The sequence below is a fragment of the Miscanthus floridulus genome, chromosome 3, assembly GCF_019320115.1.
Source record: "Miscanthus floridulus cultivar M001 chromosome 3, ASM1932011v1, whole genome shotgun sequence".
Lineage (NCBI taxonomy): Eukaryota > Viridiplantae > Streptophyta > Magnoliopsida > Poales > Poaceae > Miscanthus > Miscanthus floridulus.
Window position 1 is genome coordinate 121,615,332 of NC_089582.1, and position 22,617 is coordinate 121,637,948.

The 22,617-nt window shown below is 45.5% G+C and overlaps 1 protein-coding gene across 4 annotated transcripts; it reads right to left on the reverse strand.

Moving 5' to 3' along the window:
• Positions 1–6,020: 6,020 nt before the first annotated feature.
• On the reverse strand, positions 6,021–14,109 carry LOC136542246 (protein ACCUMULATION AND REPLICATION OF CHLOROPLASTS 3, chloroplastic-like). Of its 4 annotated transcripts, none has more exons than XM_066534591.1 (16): positions 13,757–14,108; positions 12,568–12,626; positions 12,377–12,441; positions 12,040–12,174; positions 11,872–11,920; positions 11,209–11,321; positions 11,054–11,125; positions 10,857–10,967; positions 10,601–10,745; positions 10,243–10,423; positions 8,447–8,710; positions 8,245–8,321; positions 7,016–8,171; positions 6,806–6,943; positions 6,260–6,386; positions 6,021–6,159 (listed from the first exon to the last, which is right to left on the reverse strand). In XM_066534591.1, exons 1-13 carry the CDS (start codon positions 14,005–14,007, stop codon positions 7,699–7,701), a joined length of 1,995 nt encoding a protein of 664 aa, XP_066390688.1. In that variant the 5' UTR covers positions 14,008–14,108; the 3' UTR covers positions 6,021–6,159; positions 6,260–6,386; positions 6,806–6,943; positions 7,016–7,698. The 4 variants fall into 4 exon arrangements, with proteins under 4 accessions (XP_066390688.1, XP_066390686.1, XP_066390689.1 ...); XM_066534589.1 differs by having other exon boundaries at positions 8,245–8,336; positions 13,757–14,107; XM_066534592.1 differs by lacking the exons at positions 6,021–6,159; positions 6,260–6,386; positions 6,806–6,943 and having other exon boundaries at positions 8,116–8,171; positions 8,245–8,361; positions 13,757–14,109.
• Positions 14,110–22,617: the final 8,508 nt, after the last annotated feature.

The window sequence follows — 22,617 nt, forward strand, 5'->3', positions numbered from 1 at the left end:
CTCCGTGTCATTCAGTCATTCTCCCTCCCTTTCTTCCCACCTGGACTGGTGATGGTGGCCGTCGTTGCTGCGTTCCGCCGTCCGCCCAGTCCACTCCAGTTGCTGCTGGTGTGCGTGCTGGCGTCGCGTCGGGGCACCCAACGCACCCAGCCGGTGGCGCCTTGCCGGCTTGCCTTGCTCCGCGCGCACGGCAATGCCAATGCCCAATGCAGAAGCTGTGCCAGTGCGTGCGTGCGTGCGTGAGCCGCGAGCGCGACCCAATTGATAGGACGCGCGTTTGCCCACGTATCGGACGGCGGGACGGGACGGCGACCTGACCCGGTGTCGGGGCGGGCGGTGGTCACTGGTCGCCGTCGGCTCGTCCTGAGTGCGACCGCAGCTTTGCACGGTCGGCAGGATACGTGCCTACTACTACTGCCTAGAGTAGTGCGGTTTGCTGTGCCGTGTGCAGTGCTGGTGTTCGGTCACCGGTCGGTCGTACGCGGGATCGATGGACCACGAGACCATGCAAAAAAGAGGCATTTCCACTAATTGGAGCACCCATTTCTTTTCAAGGCGCCACTCCAGTGGCGAGCTGACATTTACCAGAGCTAGCTAGCTTTCTTTCTTTCTTTCTTTTTTGCAGCAACCGGTGTTACGTAACGTAGTAGTAGCTTTCTATCCATCCGTCCATACGGGAGAGGTGCACGCGTCGAGGTGATGTGGTGATGGACGTCGTAGTGCGCCAGTCGGGCAATTCACTCACGTGACATTTGTTTATGTCTTTTACTAGCAAGTGAGGCCATACTGTAGATTGCCATGCGGGCCCAAGGCCCCAAGGAACAACAACAAAGACTGAACTGGCTTTCTACCCACTAGGCAACGACTGCTGAATCTGGAAATCCGATGTGAAGACGAGGCGCACAAGAGGCTCATGAGCTTCATTTTACAGGACAGGAGAACATTCTAAGCAAACCGCTGTCAAACGCAAGGAAGCTCCAGTCCGGGTGAGCAGCGAGCCAGCGACAGAGCAGCGTGGCTATACTTGGCCATGCAGCCTGAGGCACGACGGCACGGCACGAAGCACATTTTTTTAGCCCGACACGAGCATGGCACGGCCCGGTGACATGCGGGCCCGGGTTGGCCCGGCCCGAGGCCGCAGGCCGTGCCTGGGCCGCTGCTAAGGCCCGTGGGCTGGCACGGCACGGCACGGCCTGAGTCAGCCGGCCCGGCAGCGGCCCGGCCACCCTCCTCCCCCTCTTGGGCTCCTGGCCTCCTCACTCCACTCCTCCGTCCTCCCCTCCCGGCCTCCCCGCGGCCCACACCCGCAGTCATGGCCACACACCCCCTCCTCATATATAAGCTCACGCCGCGGCCGCCGCGGCCACACCCGAAAACCCTAGCTCATTTCACTCGCTCGCCTGTCACCTCGCCTCGCTGCTCTCGCCTCGTAGTCTCGCTCTCGGCTTCGTCCTCCCCGACTCCGGTGAGGTGACCTCGACGATCCGCCTGCCGCCGGCGAGCAGCTCCCTACTCCTCCTACCAGATTCCCTCCCTGCTCCCTCTCCGGCCTCCGCCTCTCCCTTCTCCCTATCCCTATCTCCACTCTAGATCTCGGTGACTATGTGAGTTCGTGTCCCGTCTGCCCCTCCTCCGCCGCTCGCCGTCCTTCTAACCGGTGTGTCGTCTTCTCTGGGTGGCCCTCGTCTTCTCCGACACCGGGCTCCGGTTGCGCAGGTACATCCCTAACCCTAACCCTAACCCTAACCCTAACCCCGCCTACCGCCGACGAGCAGCTCCCTACTACTAAGTCCTACCTGATCCCCTCCCTGCTCCCTCTCCGCCTCTTCCTTCTCCCTATCCCTATCTCCCCTCTAGATCTGGGTGATTATGTGAGTTTGTGTCCCCGTGTGCCCCTCCTCCGCCGCTCGCCGTCCTTCTAACCTTACTGTCGTCTTCTCTAGGTGGCCATCGTCTTCTTCGGCACCGGGCTCCAGTTGCGCAGGTACATCCCTAACCCAAACCCAAACCTTAACCCTAACCTAAACCCTAACCCTAACTCTAACCCTAACCGTAACCCTAACCCTCTTCTTCTTCCATTGATGAATGGTTTGTGTCTTTGTGATCTATTCTGATGTATTGTTTTCCTCCTCCTCCACGTCTTTATGCAGGTCGGTAGCCGATGCGTCGTCTTCTAGCTGTGGCTTAGAGCGAGCAAGGCGGCCACCCGCCCCGTCGAGGAACGGGGCTGGAGAGGCGGCCATGGCCAACGAGGATGGCCTCCTACCGGTTGGCCTGGCCCTAGAGGGCGAGAACGACGACGACACTCGAGCCGACGCTGCTGCGTTGTTCGGTATTGATCTTGGGGATGGCTCTGCTGCTCCGATCGATGTGGACGCGGACGGTGGCGAAGGGGGGACGGCGACTGCGAACTCCAACGGCACTGGTCCTTCGGTTGCTGGTACAGGTAACACTAGTAAGCGCAAATCACCTGTGTGGGCTGATTTTGAGGAGATCTATAAGGTTATTAATGGTTCTAGAATTTGCACCAAGGTTGTTTGTAAGATATGCAAAACTACCTTATCTGCTAGATCTTCTGCTAACACTGGTCACTTAAAAAGGCACCAAAAATCATGTAGGATTAAAACTGATCGACGTGCTAGGGTTCAATCTAGGCTTTCATACAATCCTGATGGTTTTGTTTATAACTGGGATTATAAACCTGGAGTTGCTAGATCTGAATTATGTCATTTGATTGCTAAGCTTGATCTGCCTTTAGGAATTGGTGAGACTGATGCTTGGGAAGAATACATTGTTAGAGCTCATAATCCTAAGTTTGTGAAGGTCTCTAGACAGACCACCACTAGAGATCTTGGCAAACTTTTTAATGAACGACGTAATATAATTAAGAACTGTGTGTTGCCTGGTGCTTCTTCTATTGGTCTGACATCAGACATTTTGTCTGGTAATGCAAAGGAAGACTATATCAGTGTTGTTGCTCATTATATGACTGCTGACTGGGAGTTGCAGAAAAAGGTAATTGGTCTCCGCTTGATTGAGGTAAAACATACTGGTGACAATATTGCAGAAAAAGTTGCTTGTGTGATTGAAGAATTTGGTTTGCTTGACAAGGTGTTCTCTGTTACTCTTGACAATGCTTCTTACAATGCTAAGGCTATGGAAATATTGACACCTATGTTTGCTGGTTATCTGGGTTCTGAACCTGCACCTTTGCTGATAAAATACTTGAATTCCTGAAAGTTTTTTATGACTCCACAGTCACTCTTTCTGGTGTTTACTATCCAACTAGTCCACTTATTCTGCACCATCTGCTAGATATTATAACTCATTTGCATGAAAGTTCAAAGGATCAGAATCTGTTTTCTGTTGTCTATCCTATGAAGCTTAAATACCTAAAATACTGGAAGGACATACATCTGTTGTATTCATTTGCATTCATTCTTGATCCTAGAGGTAAAATGAGAGGTTTATTTAATGTTCTTACCATAATGCAACAAAAAACTGATTTTGACTACAATTCTTATTATGGTATTGTGAAAACTGAAATTTTCAAGTTGTTTAACAAGTATGAAGAAAAGTTTGGTGCAGCTAGGTCTCAAAGGAGGGTTGCACATCCTGCAAGCATCACAGGTAAGAGGAAGCATGCATGGGGAAGAATTTTTAGAGGCCCTGGAGCATCTGGTGTTGTTGGACCTTCCCCTGCCTCTGCTCCCAGTCCTTTATCTACTTCTACTGCTGCTTGTGAGCTATCTGCTTATCTGGACAGTGACAATGTCACTGCATATGAGGATGACTTTGATCTACTTCTCTGGTGGCGTAACCATAAGCTAACATATCCAATGTTTTCTATCATGGCTAGAGACATTATGTCAGTTCATGTTTCAACAGTGTCTTCAGAAATCTTGTTTCAGCTTGACAGGAAGAATACTTGAGGAGCGGCGCCGTCGACTATTGCCTGAACATGTGGAGATGCTTGCTTGCATAAAAGATTGGGAGCTAGGTGAAAGAAGACTGCAGCATGATGTTGACAACCAAGAACTGGTAGACTCCTTCAAACATCTCTATCTTGATGAAGATGCATCTACTTCTGGTTCTGGGGCTTCTTCTGCTACCACATCTGCATCTGTGGCTTCTGCATCTGGTGGTTGAGATTGAGAGTTGAGATTGAGAGACTTGAGAGGTGAGTTGAGAGCCTCAGACTTGATTATGATCTGTATCTGTGATGTATCATGTAAATCTTTGAACATGTTTAAGACTTATAAGAGCTGTGCTGCACTCTTTTTCCCTTTCTGGGGTTTCTCACAAGAATGAGTTTTACCTAGAAAGGTTTTTAATGAGGCAGCATTGCACACAACTCAGTTATCCTTTTAATTTCCTCTTGTTCTCTGTGTGTATGGTTTTGGTTTTAGTTTGAAGCTCTTCTAGGAAAAAATACTTCAAATTTGAATACTTCTTGTTGAGATGAATTTTTTGATGTGTAAATGTGTTTTTGAACCCTACGGGCCTCGGGTTGGCACGGCCTGGTGATTTGGCCGTGCCTACCAGGCCGGCACGGCACGGATTTAGGCCCACAGGCCCGTGCTTGGGCTGTTGGCTAGGCACGAGGCCCGCAGCGGCACGGCACGGGAGGCACGGCGTGCCGTGCCGGCCCGACATCCTCCGGGCCATGCCTGTCCGGTGACCGGGCCGGCCCAATGGCCAAGTATAAGCGTGGCACTGCCGGATTGTACGTAAATTCAATTTCCTTTCGGGGCCAGGGAACACACAGTGACACAGATGAAGGTTGGCGCAAAGGGACAAATGACCGGATTGTCAGGGGAGATGAAAACAAACTGCATCCTCATAGAGTCGCGGCGCGACTGCGCGAGTTCAATCCGCAAGCCCTTGCCCTTGTGCATCCGATATGAGAATACCGCAATATACTAGTAGCAATCAGCTATAGCAGCTCCAGGAAGCGATAGCACGCAAGAGAGACCTGGAACCACTTGAAACGTGACTAGACTCTAGTGATAAATTTTCTTTTCTCATGCAGGCGTATCTCGGGGCTACTCGGCAAGATCCCCGGCCCTCCGTTGCTTACTCAGATTTTGGAACAGCAAGGCAGTGGATGGAATGAATGTGGTCGATGCTCATACCGTCCAGATCAAGAAGGCGGGTAGCACTTGAGCTCCTAAGCTGTCCACCCAGAACAATTGAATAAACTCTAGTCTAGTATAATTCAAGAGTTCCTTTCACTCACATTACCAAAAAAGAAGGGGTGTCGTTGTCTGCACAGACGATTTGCCTCTCACTGACTGAAACACCCAAACTTCTCTCCCAACTAAACAGAATAACATACCTTCAGGGTTCCATTAGCATTCATCTGATTCCGATCATCCACATCCAAGCCGTGAACCAACTGCACTGCGTGCCAAACTGAAAGAGAAACAGCTGCGCTCAATCTACGCAATGGATAGCATCTCTTTGACCTTCTGTTACACCAACTTTTTCATGATGATTCCTACATGAAGCTTCAAATTATTGGATGCCGACATTGATTGAGCAACACGAAATGAGTAAACTCGACCAAGATATTATTATTTAAACAAGAACGGGTAGATGATACTGATGCAAACATTTAAAAAGGGGAAAGGATACAATTTTGGCCCACATTTGTGGAAACTCAAGCACTCAGTTGGAAATAAGGAGCACGGCCACGAGAGCTTGTTCATCCATGTACAGACCACCCTAATCTGGGAAGACAATATCTAGGGGTTATCAATGGAATTAATCAAACACACTTCACGTTCAGGTACAGTTGGGTAGCTGTTCCCAGCTGGGTACATCAGCCGTATGAACAAAAGCCTCCTCCCATACTTCTAGTGGTATTTACTGAAATGGCTACAGTCTGCCCCTTTGAAATTTGGCATCAAAACTTCAACAGTGCTTCCAACAGGCACCTATTTACGACTTTCAAGACTGAAAATTGAATGACTTCGTGTACAGTGGAGAGGCTCCGAACCAGTGTGCCTTGCAACATCTGAGATTTTGAAGCGTAGCCCCCTACCATGTGAGAAGCGAAGTTTTAGAAATATCTGGAAAAATATATTTAGATCTGAACCTAATTTCTCCATTTTAGTTCTGTCAATAAGTACACCATCAGCCCAAACTTCAATCCACCTGTAATCATGATCAATGATGAAGTCAAGTCCCCCTTTTCGGTCAAAAGAATATACAGATCATGTAATGTACTCTTTCTAGAACATATGGAACAAAATACCCGAGAGAAACCTTGATCCATTTGCATCTACCAACAGGCTCTCCTCATGGCGCCATCCATTTTGGAAATGGCCAAAGAAGATACTCCCATCATTGGCATAAAATCTACCCTCGCCATTAGCCTTCCCCTTCCAAAAATTTGCAAACCAGCGGTCACCGCAATGAAAATAGTACCAGCCCTAGATTGGGGGTCGGGGGTAAGTCAATAAATTGGACCTTTTTTCGTCAAACAGAAAGTAAATCACATGGAGTGTAAAGAGTGTTACATTGTCCAACTTGATACAAAATAAATGTTCAGAATTTGCAGCTTGAATAAGTTAAGGTGCTTGGATATTTCATGGCTGGATTACAACCAAGAATTCAAGACAAACGGTCTTTATATAAAAGATGCCAAATAAAAAAAATCCTGAAGAAATAGCCCTAAGCACATGGCAATCATGCTTAACAGGTATATAAATTAACAGTAAATCTGAAAAGCAGTCTGCTAGTGTTTCCATTTCACAGCTGCGATGTGCAAGATGAAAGCGACTGTAACATACTGCCATACCTTTCCATGAATAAGGTCATCCCTCCATGTCCCATGATATACATCACCGTTACTGTGAAATAGAGTCCCCAAACCAGATCTCTTACCATACCTCCAGAGTCCATCATAAAAGCTTCCATCACTGAAGGTTAGACGTCCCTGTAACGTTTAGCAAGGTAAGATTGTTGAATTTGCCAGATAAGTTGGATAGAACATGTGATCCGATTTCACCTTTCCTTCAGGGACACCTTGGCATCTACCTCTATAAGTTCCCCCTCCATAACATATTTCAACTATGGGGCTCCATGTCTTTTCTGGTTCTCTTTCTGCATCCTACAAGGAAACTGATGGATTACAGAATCTAAGGCCCATAGAACATGCAGATTCATAACAAAGAGACACAAGTGTTTTCCAAATTCTGGCTGAAATGAAACTTTTTTTCCTCCAGAAAAGTAGAAACAGAAAAACAGCACTAACGACAAAGTTAAATCTTGAGCTAATTGTGTTTGCATTGACATCATGTGAGGATTTTTATCACACCAGAAAAAAGGAGTTAACAGAAGACACCTTGATAAAACATCTAAGTAGTACATAACACCCTAGATGCACAAATGTAACTGAATGGAAAACCCATCTTAATACCACAAGAAAAGGGAGCTACTGAGCTAGCTATGCACATGGAATGGATGAGGGAGGCTGCAAAACATTATGAGAAGCTCCAGAGGAAACTACGAGGATGATTTTGGTGCACAGTTATCCATTTTTGGATTAGTAAACTGTGCCTTCTTCGTCAACCTATATGGAATCTGAAATCCAAATAAACAACAAAAAACCTCCTTATCTTTGAATGTAATAAACAAGGAAAAAAACAATATGTTGCACTTTTCTAAGTTGATATGATCTGGGCAAGCTAACTACTTCCCCTTGGTGTCCAAACAAGGAATGAAGCTTATAACAAACTGTGTCAGCATGACATTCAAGGTAAGTATGCAGGAGAGAGAGAAACTAAGGAGCACCAGGGCAGCCCGGCTGGATACTGAGTTTGAGCCACGCTTTCGAGACCTATCCATTCTATTCCTCAGAAATGTGACCGCAGAACTACACACGTCCATTACTTTCTCCAAACGAACATCAGAAAATGGTACTCCAAAGGCAGCATGTCCAGTAGCAACAGTTGTGTCAGCACCAAGAGTTTCAGGCTGCGTATTTGGAGAATGATCAGACTGAACTTTGCTAAGTTTTACACCAACAGGATGAGCGACAATATCAAGCTTATCATTTTTACTGCTTCCACTTGCCATCGCATGCTGTTTAGCCCACAATTGTGCAATATCAAAACCAGGGGAGTTGCTCAAGAAACGATGTTCCTGCTGTGAAACTAAATGCTCTGTCAATAAAACTTAAGTTAGAAAAGCACATGCAAACAAAACAAAGGACGTGGTGCACACAAACAATTTTACCTCTGTTATCGTCTTTGCTCATTTCTCCAGTAACTGCCAAATTACCTTCCAGAGATTCTAGCTTTATTCTCTCATTCCTGTCATTACTGCCTCTAAGACAGAATTGCAGTGGGCATGCTTGGTCATAACAATAAATTTTTTTTAAAAAAAAAGGAACTAGCTTTCCTGGGACAAAAGGAAAGAAGCCAAGTCCGTAAGTTACCTCACAGATTCCAAATCCTCAAATTGTTCAGGAAATAATTTGGAAACAGTAGCATCAGATGACCAATTAGAAAGTTGTGAGAATTCGTCTTGTTCTACAGAATTAGATCTGTTGTCAGGCAGTTGATTAAAGGAATGCTTCGACCTAATTTGTTTCTGCTCAGGGATATCTCCTCCCATAAGAGAGGATATAAAAGGAAAATGCAAGGCCAAATTTGAAAGAAAGCCCTCTTGTACTGTGGAAACACTTTCATCATAATGGTTTCTGTAAAAAAAAATATTGCAGCACATAATCAACCACTAATATCAACAATTGTCACCAATGGGTGAGTAAAGAAAAACTGTATAAGTTAATTTTCTATGCATAATACATAACAGTATATCTGACCTAGCACAAATTCAAATCTCATCATTGAGTAAAATGTAGTAATATTTGCGCAGCTATTTTTTAGACTACATATGCTGCTAGACTAGTCTATAGTGATATTTATTAACACTACAATCACATAAAAAGCTGAAATCCGTAACATCATGAGACCACATCAGAAAGAAATGAGAGTCACACTCTATTTTTTGCACATATCTGTTTAAATATAGAAAGTACCAACTGATGAAAAAAGTAATCAATTAATGGTTCTTTCAAATATACCCTTATTCAAGAAAACAATGAGAAATTGAAGGTCCTCCAATAAAATGGCAGGACAATCTTTTAACCATGAAAAGTGGAAAAGGCATCAGATACCACAACTATAAAGACTTCACTAAGGGCCTGTTTGGATCCCCAGATCTAAAGTTTAGAGCTTTAAAAACTTTAGAGCACTTTAGCTCACTTTTGAGGTCTAAAGCTCTAATGTGAGGTGGGCTAAAGTTTAGAGCTAACTTTAGACCACTTGTTTGGAGCTTTGCAACAACAACAACAACAACATCATAGCCTTTTAGTCCCAAGCAAGTTGGGATAGGCTAGAGTTGAAACCCACCAAGAGCCCCAAGTCATGGTTCAGACACTTCAATAGCTGCTTTCCAAGTATTCCTATTCAAACATAGATCTCTAGGTATATACCAAGCTTTCTAATCTCTTTTTATTGCCTGCCCCCATGTCAATTTCGGTCTTCCTCTACCTCTCCTCATATTATTAGCTTGGCTTAGGACTCCACAATGCACTGGTGCCTCTGGAGGTCTCCTTTGGATATGGCCAAACCACCTCAACTGATGTTGGACAAGCTTTTCTTCAATTGGTGCTACCTCTAGGCGATCACGTATATCATCGTTCCGAACTCGGTCCATTCTTGTTTGGAGCTTTAGCTCTAAAGTTTAGAGGGGAGAATCCAAACAGGCCCTAAAGGTGATAAAGATTGCACCATAGTAGTTATGTGAACTGTGAGAAAGTATATAACACTACCCACCAAAATAGATGAGAGTCTCAGAGTAAGAATGTGATGAGAAATGGGAAGGGAATAGCTGAATATACTACCATGTCATACAAGGGGTAAGAAACTCATGCTCATGTCTGCTAAAAGTGTTATACTAAAAAACACACAGCTGTACATTTATCCCAAGATCACAGGTTCAGTTTGTTATTCATATACCAATCAGATAGTCAACACATGCAATACAACTCAAAGATTTAGCCCTGCTTGATTATCCTTGGCTTGGAAGATTTACTTAACAAAATACGAGATGATATAAAGCATACATTAAAGTCATGGACTATGATTAAGGAATGATAAATGAAAGGGTTCATTGAAAATCAGGCCGGTTATTTAAATTTTCTGCATCAGCTGCTATGCGATGACTTACCGGATAGTTAGAAGAGAAACTACTATCAGTTTTGGCTCTAAATCAGGTTCAGAATTTCTCGAAAATATAATATCTTTGGTGAACCCAGTAACTCGACGAAAGATGTGCAAAATGGAGATCATGTCACCTTCAGACAACACCCGAGCAGTTGTAAGGGAGAGGAAACCACATTGTTCAAGTCCTACACAAAAATGATATATAAACAAATCAGTACAGTCAAAATATAAGCAGCACAAAGATTTGGCTACAAATTTCCACAGATATACAAGTTGCATTGATGCATATGTAGAGTAGATTTTGGCCTTTTTGCACACGCAGCCTTTGAAGGGCGGGCCTAGTGCAAGCAGTAGAGTCTTACCGTCTGTGACCGGAAGGTCCCGGGTTCGAGTTGCAGTCTCCTCGCATTGCACAGGCGAGGGTAAGACTTGCCACTGACACCCTTCCCTAGAGCCCGCACAGAGCGGGAGCTCTCTGTACTGGGTACGCCCTTTTGCACAGGCACCCTTTAAGTCAGGATGCCAAAACATAAACGAATTTCCTTTTTCCTTTTAACATTTCATATAGAATATAGAATAAACACATTAAAAGTTACAAAAAAAGAAAATCAATTCCACCTTTATGCCACCACGAAGAAATGGACATTGGAAGACCGCCTGCTTAATTGCTGACTGGATGTTATAACCAGCACCAAAGCCAACTATAGCTTCCCCATAGCTTCTGAGTAGCTGTTAAGCTGTAGACTGTAAGGATCATTTAAGAAAAGCTATTGTCAAGATGATGGAACTTAATAGTAAGGAAATATCTTAATTACCTTGGCTACATCCTCAGGATCGACTTCCTTAATTTGTGCATTAAGGGAACTCCAGAACATTTTATTGTAACCCTGATATTTAGAGAAGAATGGGATGAAAAAGTAGAGTGCAATATTTCAAATCAAAGCACAGCATAGAAGGATTTAAGACTCACAGACATCATGATAGATATCATGCTAATAATTGACAGGACAGCATCATTGGCACTTTCCAAAGCTTCAGCAAGAGTTTCCACTTCCGTCTCAAGCAATGAATCAGCTTCAATAACTGTGGAAGTATAGATGAAACTGTAATTTTTTAGACTACAAGTTGTTTTTGGATGTGGCTAACTACAATAATGTTAATATTGCATGGAGAACAAACAGAACTAGACCACAAGATTCCAGAATAAATTGATACATTGAGTATATATACCAATCATCATTCATCAATATCCACACCACCAAAGAAGTGTTATTATATTACTGGAAGGACAAAAATCACTTAGCTTGTCATAATGAATAGTTTCACCATCTCATTGTAAAACTTAAGTTTAGCATGTCAAGCAGCATCCATTTTCTTCTTATCATCATCTCAACCTTTGGTGGGACATATGCGCACCAGGGCCTACAAACTTACGATCCAGGAATCGGGACTCGGGAGCATAAGGCACAACTAGTGAAATATCAGTCCTTAGTATAGGTCAATTATGAAGGAAGCAGTGTAAAGCCCAAATAGGACAGAGTGAGAAAAACTTTTATTAATCTTTTTTACTCTCTCATGCCATAGTGCAAAACATTAATGCATGGCTGTAAAAGGTAGGCTAGAAATGTGTTACCAATATGAAAGTTTGAGCACGTTTGAAGTTTGCCAATCAAATCAGCTGCCTGCAGAAGACGAAATTAATAGTAAATTATAAGAACTTATACATCTTTTAAGCAACCTGCACACACAAAGTTCACTGTTCATGGAAAACAAAGAAAATTTCTGCAGAAGTTTTTTTTACCTCTACTTGCCTTCTTTGTCCCTCAAAGCAGAAGGGCTTCAAAAATATTGATGCAGCCAGATTACCAGCAGATTTGACAGCGCTAAGAAGCTCCATTGCAGTAATATGATCAGCATCTTGTCCCACACTAGAAACCTAAATTTAAAAGTCATAGCAAAATATGCGGTTAGATCTCAGTCCCAAATGACAAAAATCAATTGTAGCATGTGTTTCATTAACATTATACAACCAAGTGGTAAGGGATATAGCACAATATCTAAGCACACTCAATATCCTAAGGCCGAACAGTATGAGAGCAACATATGGTGTCAAAAAGAAAGATGAGAAGTGCACAAACAAGAATAACCGCAGGCGGGCACAGATGAAGAAATAAGGGAGGTTCCAAGTCTCTGAACACTGCATCTGAAAAACAGAGAGATGTCAGTTTCATGCTAAAGATAGTAGATAGAGAATGAAAACCACAAAACCATGTACGCATAAAAAACGTTGAATCAACTCAAGAAGTTGAGTCCATGAAAGATGCAGTACCAGTTCCATGACCTTTTTGTATTAACTGAACTTTAGAATTATCAATCACATGTACTGTCCTGAAACAAAATTCAGAGATGGTTTAATTTTTTTTAAAGAATAAAACAAGAAGATAAATGCAAAAACAACTAAGAGTAGCAAACATGCACTTCATTTGAAAATGCAAAGCTTATACTCAACAAAATAAGGGATCTGTCCTAGCAGATTAATCTTCTTATGTGTCAATGGGTAATCACAGCTATATAATCAAAGAGATATTAATACAGAGAAATTGCACAGTACACTGAATTTGTTGTGAAAATAGATGGATCAATGTACTCTTTCAAGAATTCGTTACATTGAATTAGGAAATGCAAGTACATCAAGCGACAAGGTACAAGATGCAGTCCTTAATTAGCTCACGAATTAACATATTAGTATCCAAATATTTCATGCTTCTGTTTCACACTTTAGAAGTATTTACTATTTAGTGCACAGGAGACAACTCTAACTCCTACTGCAGTCTGCACTCTGCAGAATTGTAAAGGAACCAATGTTCCACCACACTAAATAGTGTGTAAGAATGCACTAGGAAATGGGCCATGGGTTAGTTCACTAAGGCATTTGCTTGCAATTTCAGTGATTCCATCAAAGAAAAAAGGTTACCATATGCTGCAGGAAGGTTCTTTGTACTATGACTACAAAAAAAATAACCAATTAAATCTCATAAACAACTCCCTGCTCGCCCCAATATTAATCTGGTAAGCAGAAAATCTTCAAATTCACAATGTCGAATAACATGTTAGGTTAATACTTGGTGAAGTAATGATTATAGTAACAAAAAAACTGATGGTGAGCAAAAATCACCAAAATCACAGCAGGGTAATATTATGCCATTCTGTTTGGCCGAAAGCACTACGGGAAGGCAAATTGCAAACTACATATTTCCAAAAAATATTGTAGCATCATGGAGGAACACACATTGATGATTCCACGTTAAATTTCACCGGTGGAAATCAAAGTCAGACACTAAATTAACTTCGGCAATTGATCAATTCGCTTAGATGGGGTTCCAATTCTACAAATCACGAGTCCCCTGAACAACACTGGGCACGCCAAGGTGGTCTGAAGGCCAAAAACGAGGTCCGCATCGCGTACACCGCCAGACAATGCAGTGTTGGAGTTAAGGAATTCGATGTCGGTTCCGTACCAGAAGCGGATGGGGGTGGAGGACAGCGTGCGTGAGCCCAGGCAGAAGTCAATGACGGCGTCCTTCCGGCTGCCTACGCCGACCACCGCCACGGGCTCCGTCGCCCGCGAAGCACCCTCCGCCGCCGCCGCCGACGCCGCCGCGCGAACTCCGGGGGCGCGGCGCCGGCTGCAGCTGCTGCGGCCCCGCAAGGACATGCGGGGGTACGCGACGGGCGACGGGAGCGGGAGGGCCCGGACGGGAGCCGCCATTGGCGACGAAAGTGTGTAGGCGCCTAGGCGGCACGGGCAGTGAACGAGACTGTGACTGTGAGAGGGAGGAAGCCGCGGTTTAACGGCATCTTGCCGTCAGCTACTGCCGCCGGTGGCAGAGAAGTGCTGCAGCCTGCAGGCGAAGGGCGACTTGGAGCTGGGTTGGGCCTACATGAGAGTCCAATGAGTGAGTAGCCCATATTTCCCAAATATTTCAGTTTAGGCCTCGTAGACTCGTCTTGAATAAGCTCGGTGATAAATAATACGAGTTGAAAAATATTTTTATCGATCATTATATATACACAGAGCACAGTATAAACATAGATATTTTCTTATATAGAGAGACCAGAGTATAACTCAGTGTTCACCGAGGCTTTCATATTCATGTAACATTTGTAACTCAACTTTTGTTCATAACTATCAGCAAACAAAACTTATGGTAACTTTCACTTTTCTATATAACGCTTTTAACCCAACATTTTTTTTAACTGCAAGTGGACAAATTTAGCATAAAAAATGGTCAACATATATTTTCTAGCGTAACTTTTATATAATAAAATTTTACGAATAATGTAACTTATATAGATAAATTTTCGTTAACATCTTTCAAAAAAGTTATACATAACTTATCTGGTACAATATATTTACTTAATTTGTTTTAGACAACTTCTCAACTTAAAAAATTGTTTATAATATATAGAATGTGTAGGTTGATGCCTATAACATAGTTGTTACAAGAGCCTTGGTAGCACCTGAGGTTCTGGGTTCGACCCCCCATAGAACAAATATTCCAGGATTTAATGACTTTATGCTTTCAGATGTAGCTGACGTTCTCGTAGACAGCGAGGCGCCTGTGGTGACTTCGTCAATCTCATCTTAAGGATTTGCCAAGCCAGTCTTCGAAGATGATCATAAGGGTAGGGTTTACGTGCGTGGGTTTATAGGGGTGAGTGTGCATATATTGTGACCGTCTCCGTTGTACTATGTAATCTAAAGAAAAGAAGAAACTGAAAGAAGAAAAAATTTAGCAAGAAAACTGGGACGGCCCTAATACCATGGCCTCAGGGATGATCTGCTAAATGGAATTAGATAGCATAGTTAGGGCCTGTTTGCCGGGGACGAGACGAGGCCGCGCCAGCGCCCGCCGGTATAGTTGGCCAACGGGTCGGGCCGGCCCGGCCCGGCACGGGCCCCGGCCAAGCACGGCACGTCGTGCCTCCCGTGCTGTGCCCTCCAGGCGTCGTGCCTGGCCTTTGGCCCAAGCACGGCCCTACGGGCCGAAATTCGTGCCATGCTTGCCCGGGAAGCACGGCCAGAACTGCGGGCCGGGCCGGCCCAAAGCCTAGTGATCGTAAGTCACCTCAAAATTCTTCTCATCCAACAGTTAGCACAGATTCATTCATTCAAATTTCAAAATCTCAACTCACAAGTCAAGAATTTCTAAGTCACAAAGTGTAAAATTGATCACAGATTCATAAACTGTCAAACTGATCACAAATTCTTTTCAGATTCTAACTTCTAAGTCAAGAACTAAGCAAACTCCAAAATTCTTTTCATTCTCATCCAACAGACCAACACTCAGCCACAAACTATTCATCAATGGAAGAAGAGGAGGGTTAGGGTTAGGGTTAGGGATATACCTACGCAACCGGAGCCTGGTGTCGGAGAAGATGAGGGCCACCCAGAGAAGACGACAGTAAGGTTAGAAGGACGGCGAGCGGTGGAGGAGGGGCATATGGGGACATGAACTCACATAATCACCCAGATCTAGAGGGGAGATAGGGATAGGGAGAAGGAAGAGGCGGAGAGGGAGCAGAGAGGGGATCAGGTAGGACTTAGGAGTAGTAGGGAGCTACTCGTCGGTGGCAAGCGGGGTTAGGGTTAGGGTTAGGAATGTACCTACATAATCGAAGCCCGATGCCGAAGAAGACGAGGACCATCCAGAGAAGATGACACGCTAGTTAGAAGGACAGGGAGCGGAGGAGGAGGGGCAGACGGGGACATGAACTCACATAATCGCCGAGATCTAGAGGGGAGATAGGGATAGGGAAAAGAGAGAGGCAGAGAGGGAGCAGGGAGGGATCAGGTAGGAGGAGTAGGGAGCTGCTCACCGGTGGCAGGTGGATCATCAAGGTCACCTCATCGGAGTCAGAGAGGACAAAGCCGAGAGCGAGACTACGAGGGTGAGACCCAAGAGCGAGGCAAGGTGAGAGCCGTGAGACGAGAGCGAGGCGAGGCGAGCGAGACAGCGAATGAAATGAGCTAGTGTTTTTGGGTGTGAGCCGCTGTGGCCGTGGCGTGTGTTATATATGAGGAGGGGGAGGTGGGGATAGACAGACTCTAGGCCACGCAGCACGCTGGGTCATGGGGAGGAGTGGAGTGAGAAGGGGGAAGGGGGTGGCCAGGTCACTACTGGGCTGGCTGACGTAGGCCCACATGTCATCGGGCCGTGTCGTGCTCGTGTCGGGCTAAAAAGCGGGCTTCGTGCTGTGTCGTTGTGCCTCAGGTTGCATGGACATTTATACCTATCGGTGCTGGGGATGGGGCCGCGCTAGCGCCCGCCGGTGCTAGGGATGGGGCCGTACCTAGATCCAAGCACTAGGAGGGAGAGAAACGACCAAAGATGGCCTGGCCGCGCTGAGCTTGAGCTCGGGCGGCAATGGTGGTACAGCAACAAAAACTGGCCCGAGGGGCCTCAACCCTAGACGAGCGACGGTGCAAACCAGTGGGGAAGAAGGAGGGAGTCAAGATAGAGCTATGTGGGCGGCGAATCAGGTGGAGGTGGTTTGGTGATGGTGAATTTGGCTGGCGGAGCTCATGCGGGAGGCAATGGCATGTGCGCCTGGGAGATGGTAGAGAGGGAGAGTGAGAGCAAGCAAGTGGGGGAGAGAGATGCATCGCTGGCCAATCCTGCTTGCAGTGGAGAGGGGCCATCGAAGGGGAGAGGGCTGCCGAAGGGGAGATGCGCCGCTGGCCCGAGCTTGCTTGCGGAGGAGCAACGTGTAACACCCTTAGTGTTACACCATTAATCATCTAATAAAACATGTCATGCACATCATATTTGTGTGTTAATGCATGTGATGAAATGAGTAGGTGAATTGTCGTAACGTAGAAGGATCAATAGAATGTTAATCGGAAAGTTATTCCATGATTCGCGTAATTATCAAGTAGGGTTGTGAACCAATTTTTATTGAACAAAAATAATATAGAACATATATGCAACACTTAAATAAAGTTGGAAGTATAAACTTTATAGATGATAATGAAATACTTGGTGTTGATAAATAATGTTGCTAGCTTATATTCCTAAGGTTTGGAAAGGCAACTAGGAATAGAAAGTCATTCAACACTTAGAAGATTTCATGAACTTTTGGTGAGCTAGACATTGCAATGTTTGGTAATTTTGTAAGGCAATCTGGTTAAAAAGTAGGGTAGTCTTATGGGTTGTTTTAGTGACCTAATGTACCCTCTAAGTGATGGCACAGGTGGTTTTGGAATGGGATCAACGGTTTAGTTTTTGTGAACACTTTAAAAAAACGTGCACGGCACGTCTTCGGTCGTTTCCCTCGCATGGGCACGATCACCGTGTTCCCAAGCTACGACATTGTTGCGTCGGACACCCATGCGCATGCACTAGCCATGCTCGGTTGGCCGTCATGGCTAGTCGGTCGGCCCACGCAATGCCGCCACTACGTAAGTCCCCTACTGAAAGGTCCTTGTTTGGTTTTGGTAATTGAGTGACAATTTAGGTGGACTAATTGTGTTTATGTGAGATACACAGGTGATTAGTCCACAGGTACATGTGTGTGAGCAACATATGCTATGGAGGTGAAAATGGCTTGGAGATGTTGTAAAGCTCACACATGTGATGATGAAGGAGCTTAAATGCACATGAGACATGACATTGAGTCATGTGATCAAGGCGGAGAAAATCAAGACAAGACTTGGCTTGATGGACCGGTTGTAAGCGTGAAGGGCAAGTCGAAGGCTTTGGAGTGATGGACCATGTGGCGGTGAAGCTTGAGCAAGACTTGGCGCCGATGGATGATGGCAACGGTGAAGAGCAAGTAAAGTCAAGATCGATGAACCAATATGATCACGTGATGATATGAAGTGGATCATATCATTGCTGATCATATTGATGCATGTGTTGCATCAACATTGGAGGAGATGGAATGGAATGCACAAGACAAAGGTATAACCTAGGGCATTTCATTTCACTGGTCATAGGTGTGTAGAGAAGTTTATGACCGGGTTTAGGATAGATGGCCGTACTATCAAGAGGAGCAAACTTGTTTGCATATCGGTCATCTAGTGCCACTCGAGTGATCTAACTTTGCATCATCGCTAGGATCGAGTGGCGTGGCAAGTTGAGTGGCTAATATCCTTTGGGAAATGATTGTGAAAAGCTAACACACATACACATAGTGGTGTTTGTAGGGTTGAGATGGGTTTGGGTCCCGCTCGGTGGGATTCGGCGCTTTCGGGAAAATGGAATGCCTATTTTCTATTGCGCCGGATGCAAATTCTTGTGGTTGGCACATTGGAGCAAGGGTGAAGAAGTTAGAAGTGAAAATGAGTTGATCGCGAAGACGCTGGCGTCGGTCAACTGACCGGACGCTGGGTCTAAAAGCACCGGACCCTGGCAGCGTGCGTCCGGTCAAACTGACGGGTCTGCACAGTACCAAGGGTATTGCACCGGACGCTGGTCTATGTCTGGTCAAGGTGGACCGAATGCGTCCAGTCAAAGAAATATGCCTCGGGGAGCTTACTGGAAATGACCTGACGCTGAGGCTTCTGCGTCTGGTCAGTTTTGCCAGAGCATCCGGTCAGTTAAAGCTGCTGCGTCCGGTTAAAAGATGACCGTTGAGATTAGAAGAATGCCGTTGAACGCAGGTGACACATGGCTGTCATCAGGCGACCGGACGCTGAGGTCCAGCGTCCGGTCAACACGACCGGAGCGTCCGGTCGGCCTGACTTTTGCCCAGTGAAGGGTCGAGATGGCGGACTAGAGGGGGGGCGAATAGTCTTTTCTAAAATTAATCGCGTCGGCTAACCGAAACAAGTGCGGAATTATAACTATCGGTCTAGTCAAGACTACACCCCTCTATTTATGTTCTCTAGCACCTTCCAAAGATACTAATCAAGCAACAAAGGTGCCGGGCTAGCTAGAGCTCACCTAACCAATTCTAGGAGCAAGGTTACACAAACCTATGCTACTAGTACTTTAAGTAATAAGGGAGCTCCTACACATGCTAGTAAGCAAAAGCACAAAGCTAACTAAGCTCACTAGCAATGCTCAATAACAAGGCAACCAATGTCTAATTAGAGAGCGCAAAAACTTAGCTACACAAACTAAGCAATGTGACTAACAAGGTTACTAAAACCAAATTAGCCACGCAAGGGAGCTACTTCTATGCTACACAAGCAAGAAGGTAATTAGCAAGCTACACAAGCTATCTAATTACAAGAGCAACTACACAAGCTTAATATATATAAAAGTAATTGCAAGCTTGTGTAACGGGGATGCAAACCAACGGGAAGAATAAGGTTGACACGATGATTTTTCTCCTGAGGTTCACGTGTTTGCCAACACGCTAGTCCCTGTTGTATCGACCGCTCACTTGGTGGTTCGATGGCTAATTAGCATCACCCGCTAAGCCCGCATGTCGGACGCTGCAAGAACCTACCCCTTGAGTGAGGGTAGCTCAATGACACGCTTTACTAAGGTTGCTCTTCGCGACTCCAGCGGGACGAGCATAAGTGCCCCTCACAAGCACTTCTCCGGAGCGCCACACAAGCTTCTTGCGGGCTTCAACAAAGACCACCACCAAGCCATCTAGGAGGTGGCAACCTCCAAGAGTAACAAGTATCACCGGCTTGCAACTTGATCACCTAGTGCCACTAGATGCAACCTCATGATGTAATCGCACTAGAATCACTCACTCACACAATCGAATGATCACTATCATGTATATGTGTGATGGAGAGCTCCCAAGCACTCACAAGCATGGACACTAAGTCTCCTTAGGTGCTCTGCACCAGCCATGGCCGAAGGCCACTTCTATTTATAGCCCCAAGGGCTAAACTAGCCGTTACCCCTTCACTAGGCAAAAATTGGGCCGACCGGACGCTCCGGTCGTGTTGACCGGATGCTGGACCTCAGCGTCCGGTCGCCCACAGATGGCCACGTGTCCCGATTCCAATGGTCACTTGACCTGACCGGATGCAGCAGCTTCAACTGACCGGACGCTGAACCCCCAGCGTCCGGTCGTTTCCAGTAAGGTACCGACCTCGACCGGACGCATCCGGTCACACTTGATCGGACATAGCCCAGCGTCCGGTCACACTCTAGCTTCTGCGTCACCGTATGTTAGCCTGACCGGACGCACCCTGCCAGCGTTCGGTGCTTTCAGACCTAGCGTCCAGTTAGTTGACCGACGCCAGCGTCTTCGCGATCAACTCGTTTTTCACTTCTAACTTCTTCACCCTTGCTCCAATGAGCCAACCACACAGATTTGCATTCAGCGCAATAGAAAATAGGCATTCCATTTTCCTGAAAGCGCCGAATCCCACCGAGCGGGACCCAAACCCATCTCAACCCTGTAAACACCATCTCCTTTGTAAATGTGCCAACACTACCAAGTGTACACCACCATGTGTATGTGTGTTAGCTTTTCACAATCATTTCCCAAAGGATGTTAGCCACTCAACTTGCCACGCCACTCGATCCTAGCGATGATGCAAAGTTAGATTACTAGAGTGGCACTAGATGACCGATATGCAAATAAGTTTGCCCCTCTTAATAGTATGGCCATCTATCCTAAACTCGGTCATAAAATTCTCTACACACCTATGACCGGTGAAATGAAATGCCCTAGGTTATACCTTTGCCTTACGTATTCCATTCTATCTCCTCCAATGTTGATGTAACACATGCACCAACATAATCAATAATGATATGATCCACTTTATATTATCACATGATCATATTGGTTCATCGATCTTGACTTTACTTGCTCTTCACCGTTGCTATCGTCCATCGGCGCCAAATCTTGCTCAAGCTTCACCGCCACATGGTCCATCACTCCAAAGCCTTCGACTTGCCCTTCATGCTTGCAACCGGTCTATCAAGGCAAGTCTTGTCCTGATCTTCTCCACCTTGATCACATGACTTAATGTCATGTCTCATGTGCATTTAAGCTCCTTCATCATCACATGTGTGAGCTTTGCAATATTTCCAAGCCATTTTCACCTTCATGGCATATGTTGCTCACACACATATACCTGTGGACTAATCACATGTGTATCTCACATAAATACAATTAGTCCACCTAGGTTGTCACTCAATTACCAAAACCAAATAAGGACCTTTCAAACGGCTAGTTTAGCTCTTGGGGCTATAAATAGAAGTGGCCTTCAGCCATGGCTGGTGCTAAGCATCTTGGGGGACTTTGTGTCCATGCTTAAGAGTGCTTAGGAGCCCTCCATCTCATACATACTTGATAGTGATCATCCGATTATGTGAGTGAGTGATTCTAGTGTGATTGCATTGTGAGGTTGCATCGAGTGGTACTAGATGATCGAGTTGCAAGCCAATGGTGCTTATTACTCTTGGAGGTTGCCACCTCCTAGACGGCTTGGTGGTGGTCTCTGTCGAAGCCCACAAGAAGCTTGTGCGGCGCTCTGGAGAAAAGCTTGTGAGAGGCATTGTGCTCGCCCCGCGGGAGCCGCGAAGAGCAACTCTAGTAAAGCGTGTCATTGAGCTATCCTCACTCAAAGGGTAGGTTCTTGTGGCACCTGACGTGTGGGCTTAGCAGGTGATGCTAATTAGCCGCCGAACCACCAAGTGAGCGGTCGACACAATGGGGACTAGCGTGTTGGCAAACACGTGAACCTCGGGAGAAAAATCATCATGTCAACCTTGTTCTTCTCGTTGGTTTGCATCCCCATTACACAAGCTTGTGATTACTTTTATACATATTAAGCTTGTGTAGTTGCTCTTGTAATTAGATAGCTTGTGTAGCTTGCTAATTACCTTCTTGCTTATGTAGCATAGAAGTAGCTCCCTTGCGTGGCTAATATGGTTTTAGTAACCTTGTTAGTCACATTGCTTAGTTTGTGTAGCTAAGTATTTGCTCTCTCTAATTAGGCATTGGTTGCCTTGTTATTGAGCATTGCTAGTGAGCTTAGTTAGCTTTGTGCTTTTGCTTACTAGCAAGTATAGGAGCTCCCTTATTGCTTAAAGTACTAGTGGCATAGGTTTATGTAACTTTGCTCCTAGAATTGTTTAGGAGAGCTCTAGCTAGCCCGGCACCTTAGTTGCATGATTAGTATCTTTGCAAGGTGCTAGTAAATATATATAGAGGGGTGTAGTCTTGGCTAGACCGATAGTTTTAATTCCATACTTGTTTCGGTTAGCCAACATGATTAAGATTTTTAAAAAGGACTATTCACCCCCCTCTAGTCGCCATCTCGACCCTTTCACCTACCCTGGCCGCCGTGCTGAACCGCTATTGTGTTGCTGCCCGCTATGGCTGCTCTGCCTCGCTGTCGCTCATTGTGTTGCGCTACGAGCCGCCTCATCGCTGCTTGCTACGCTGTTGCTGC

What these genes read in the sequence shown, in the direction of transcription:
- LOC136542246 (XM_066534589.1), bottom strand. Translation starts at nt 14,007, where the DNA reads ATGGCGGCTCCCGTCCGGGCCCTCCCGCTCCCGTCGCCCGTCGCGTAC. An exon ending in TCCACCCCCATCCGCTTCTG is followed by an intron (nt 12,627 to 13,756) that starts GTACGGAACCGA and finishes ATTTTGTTTCAG; the next exon opens with GACAGTACATGTGATTGATA. An exon ending in GAGGATTTGGAATCTGTGAG is followed by an intron (nt 8,337 to 8,446) that starts GTAACTTACGGA and finishes ATTCTGTCTTAG; the next exon opens with AGGCAGTAATGACAGGAATG.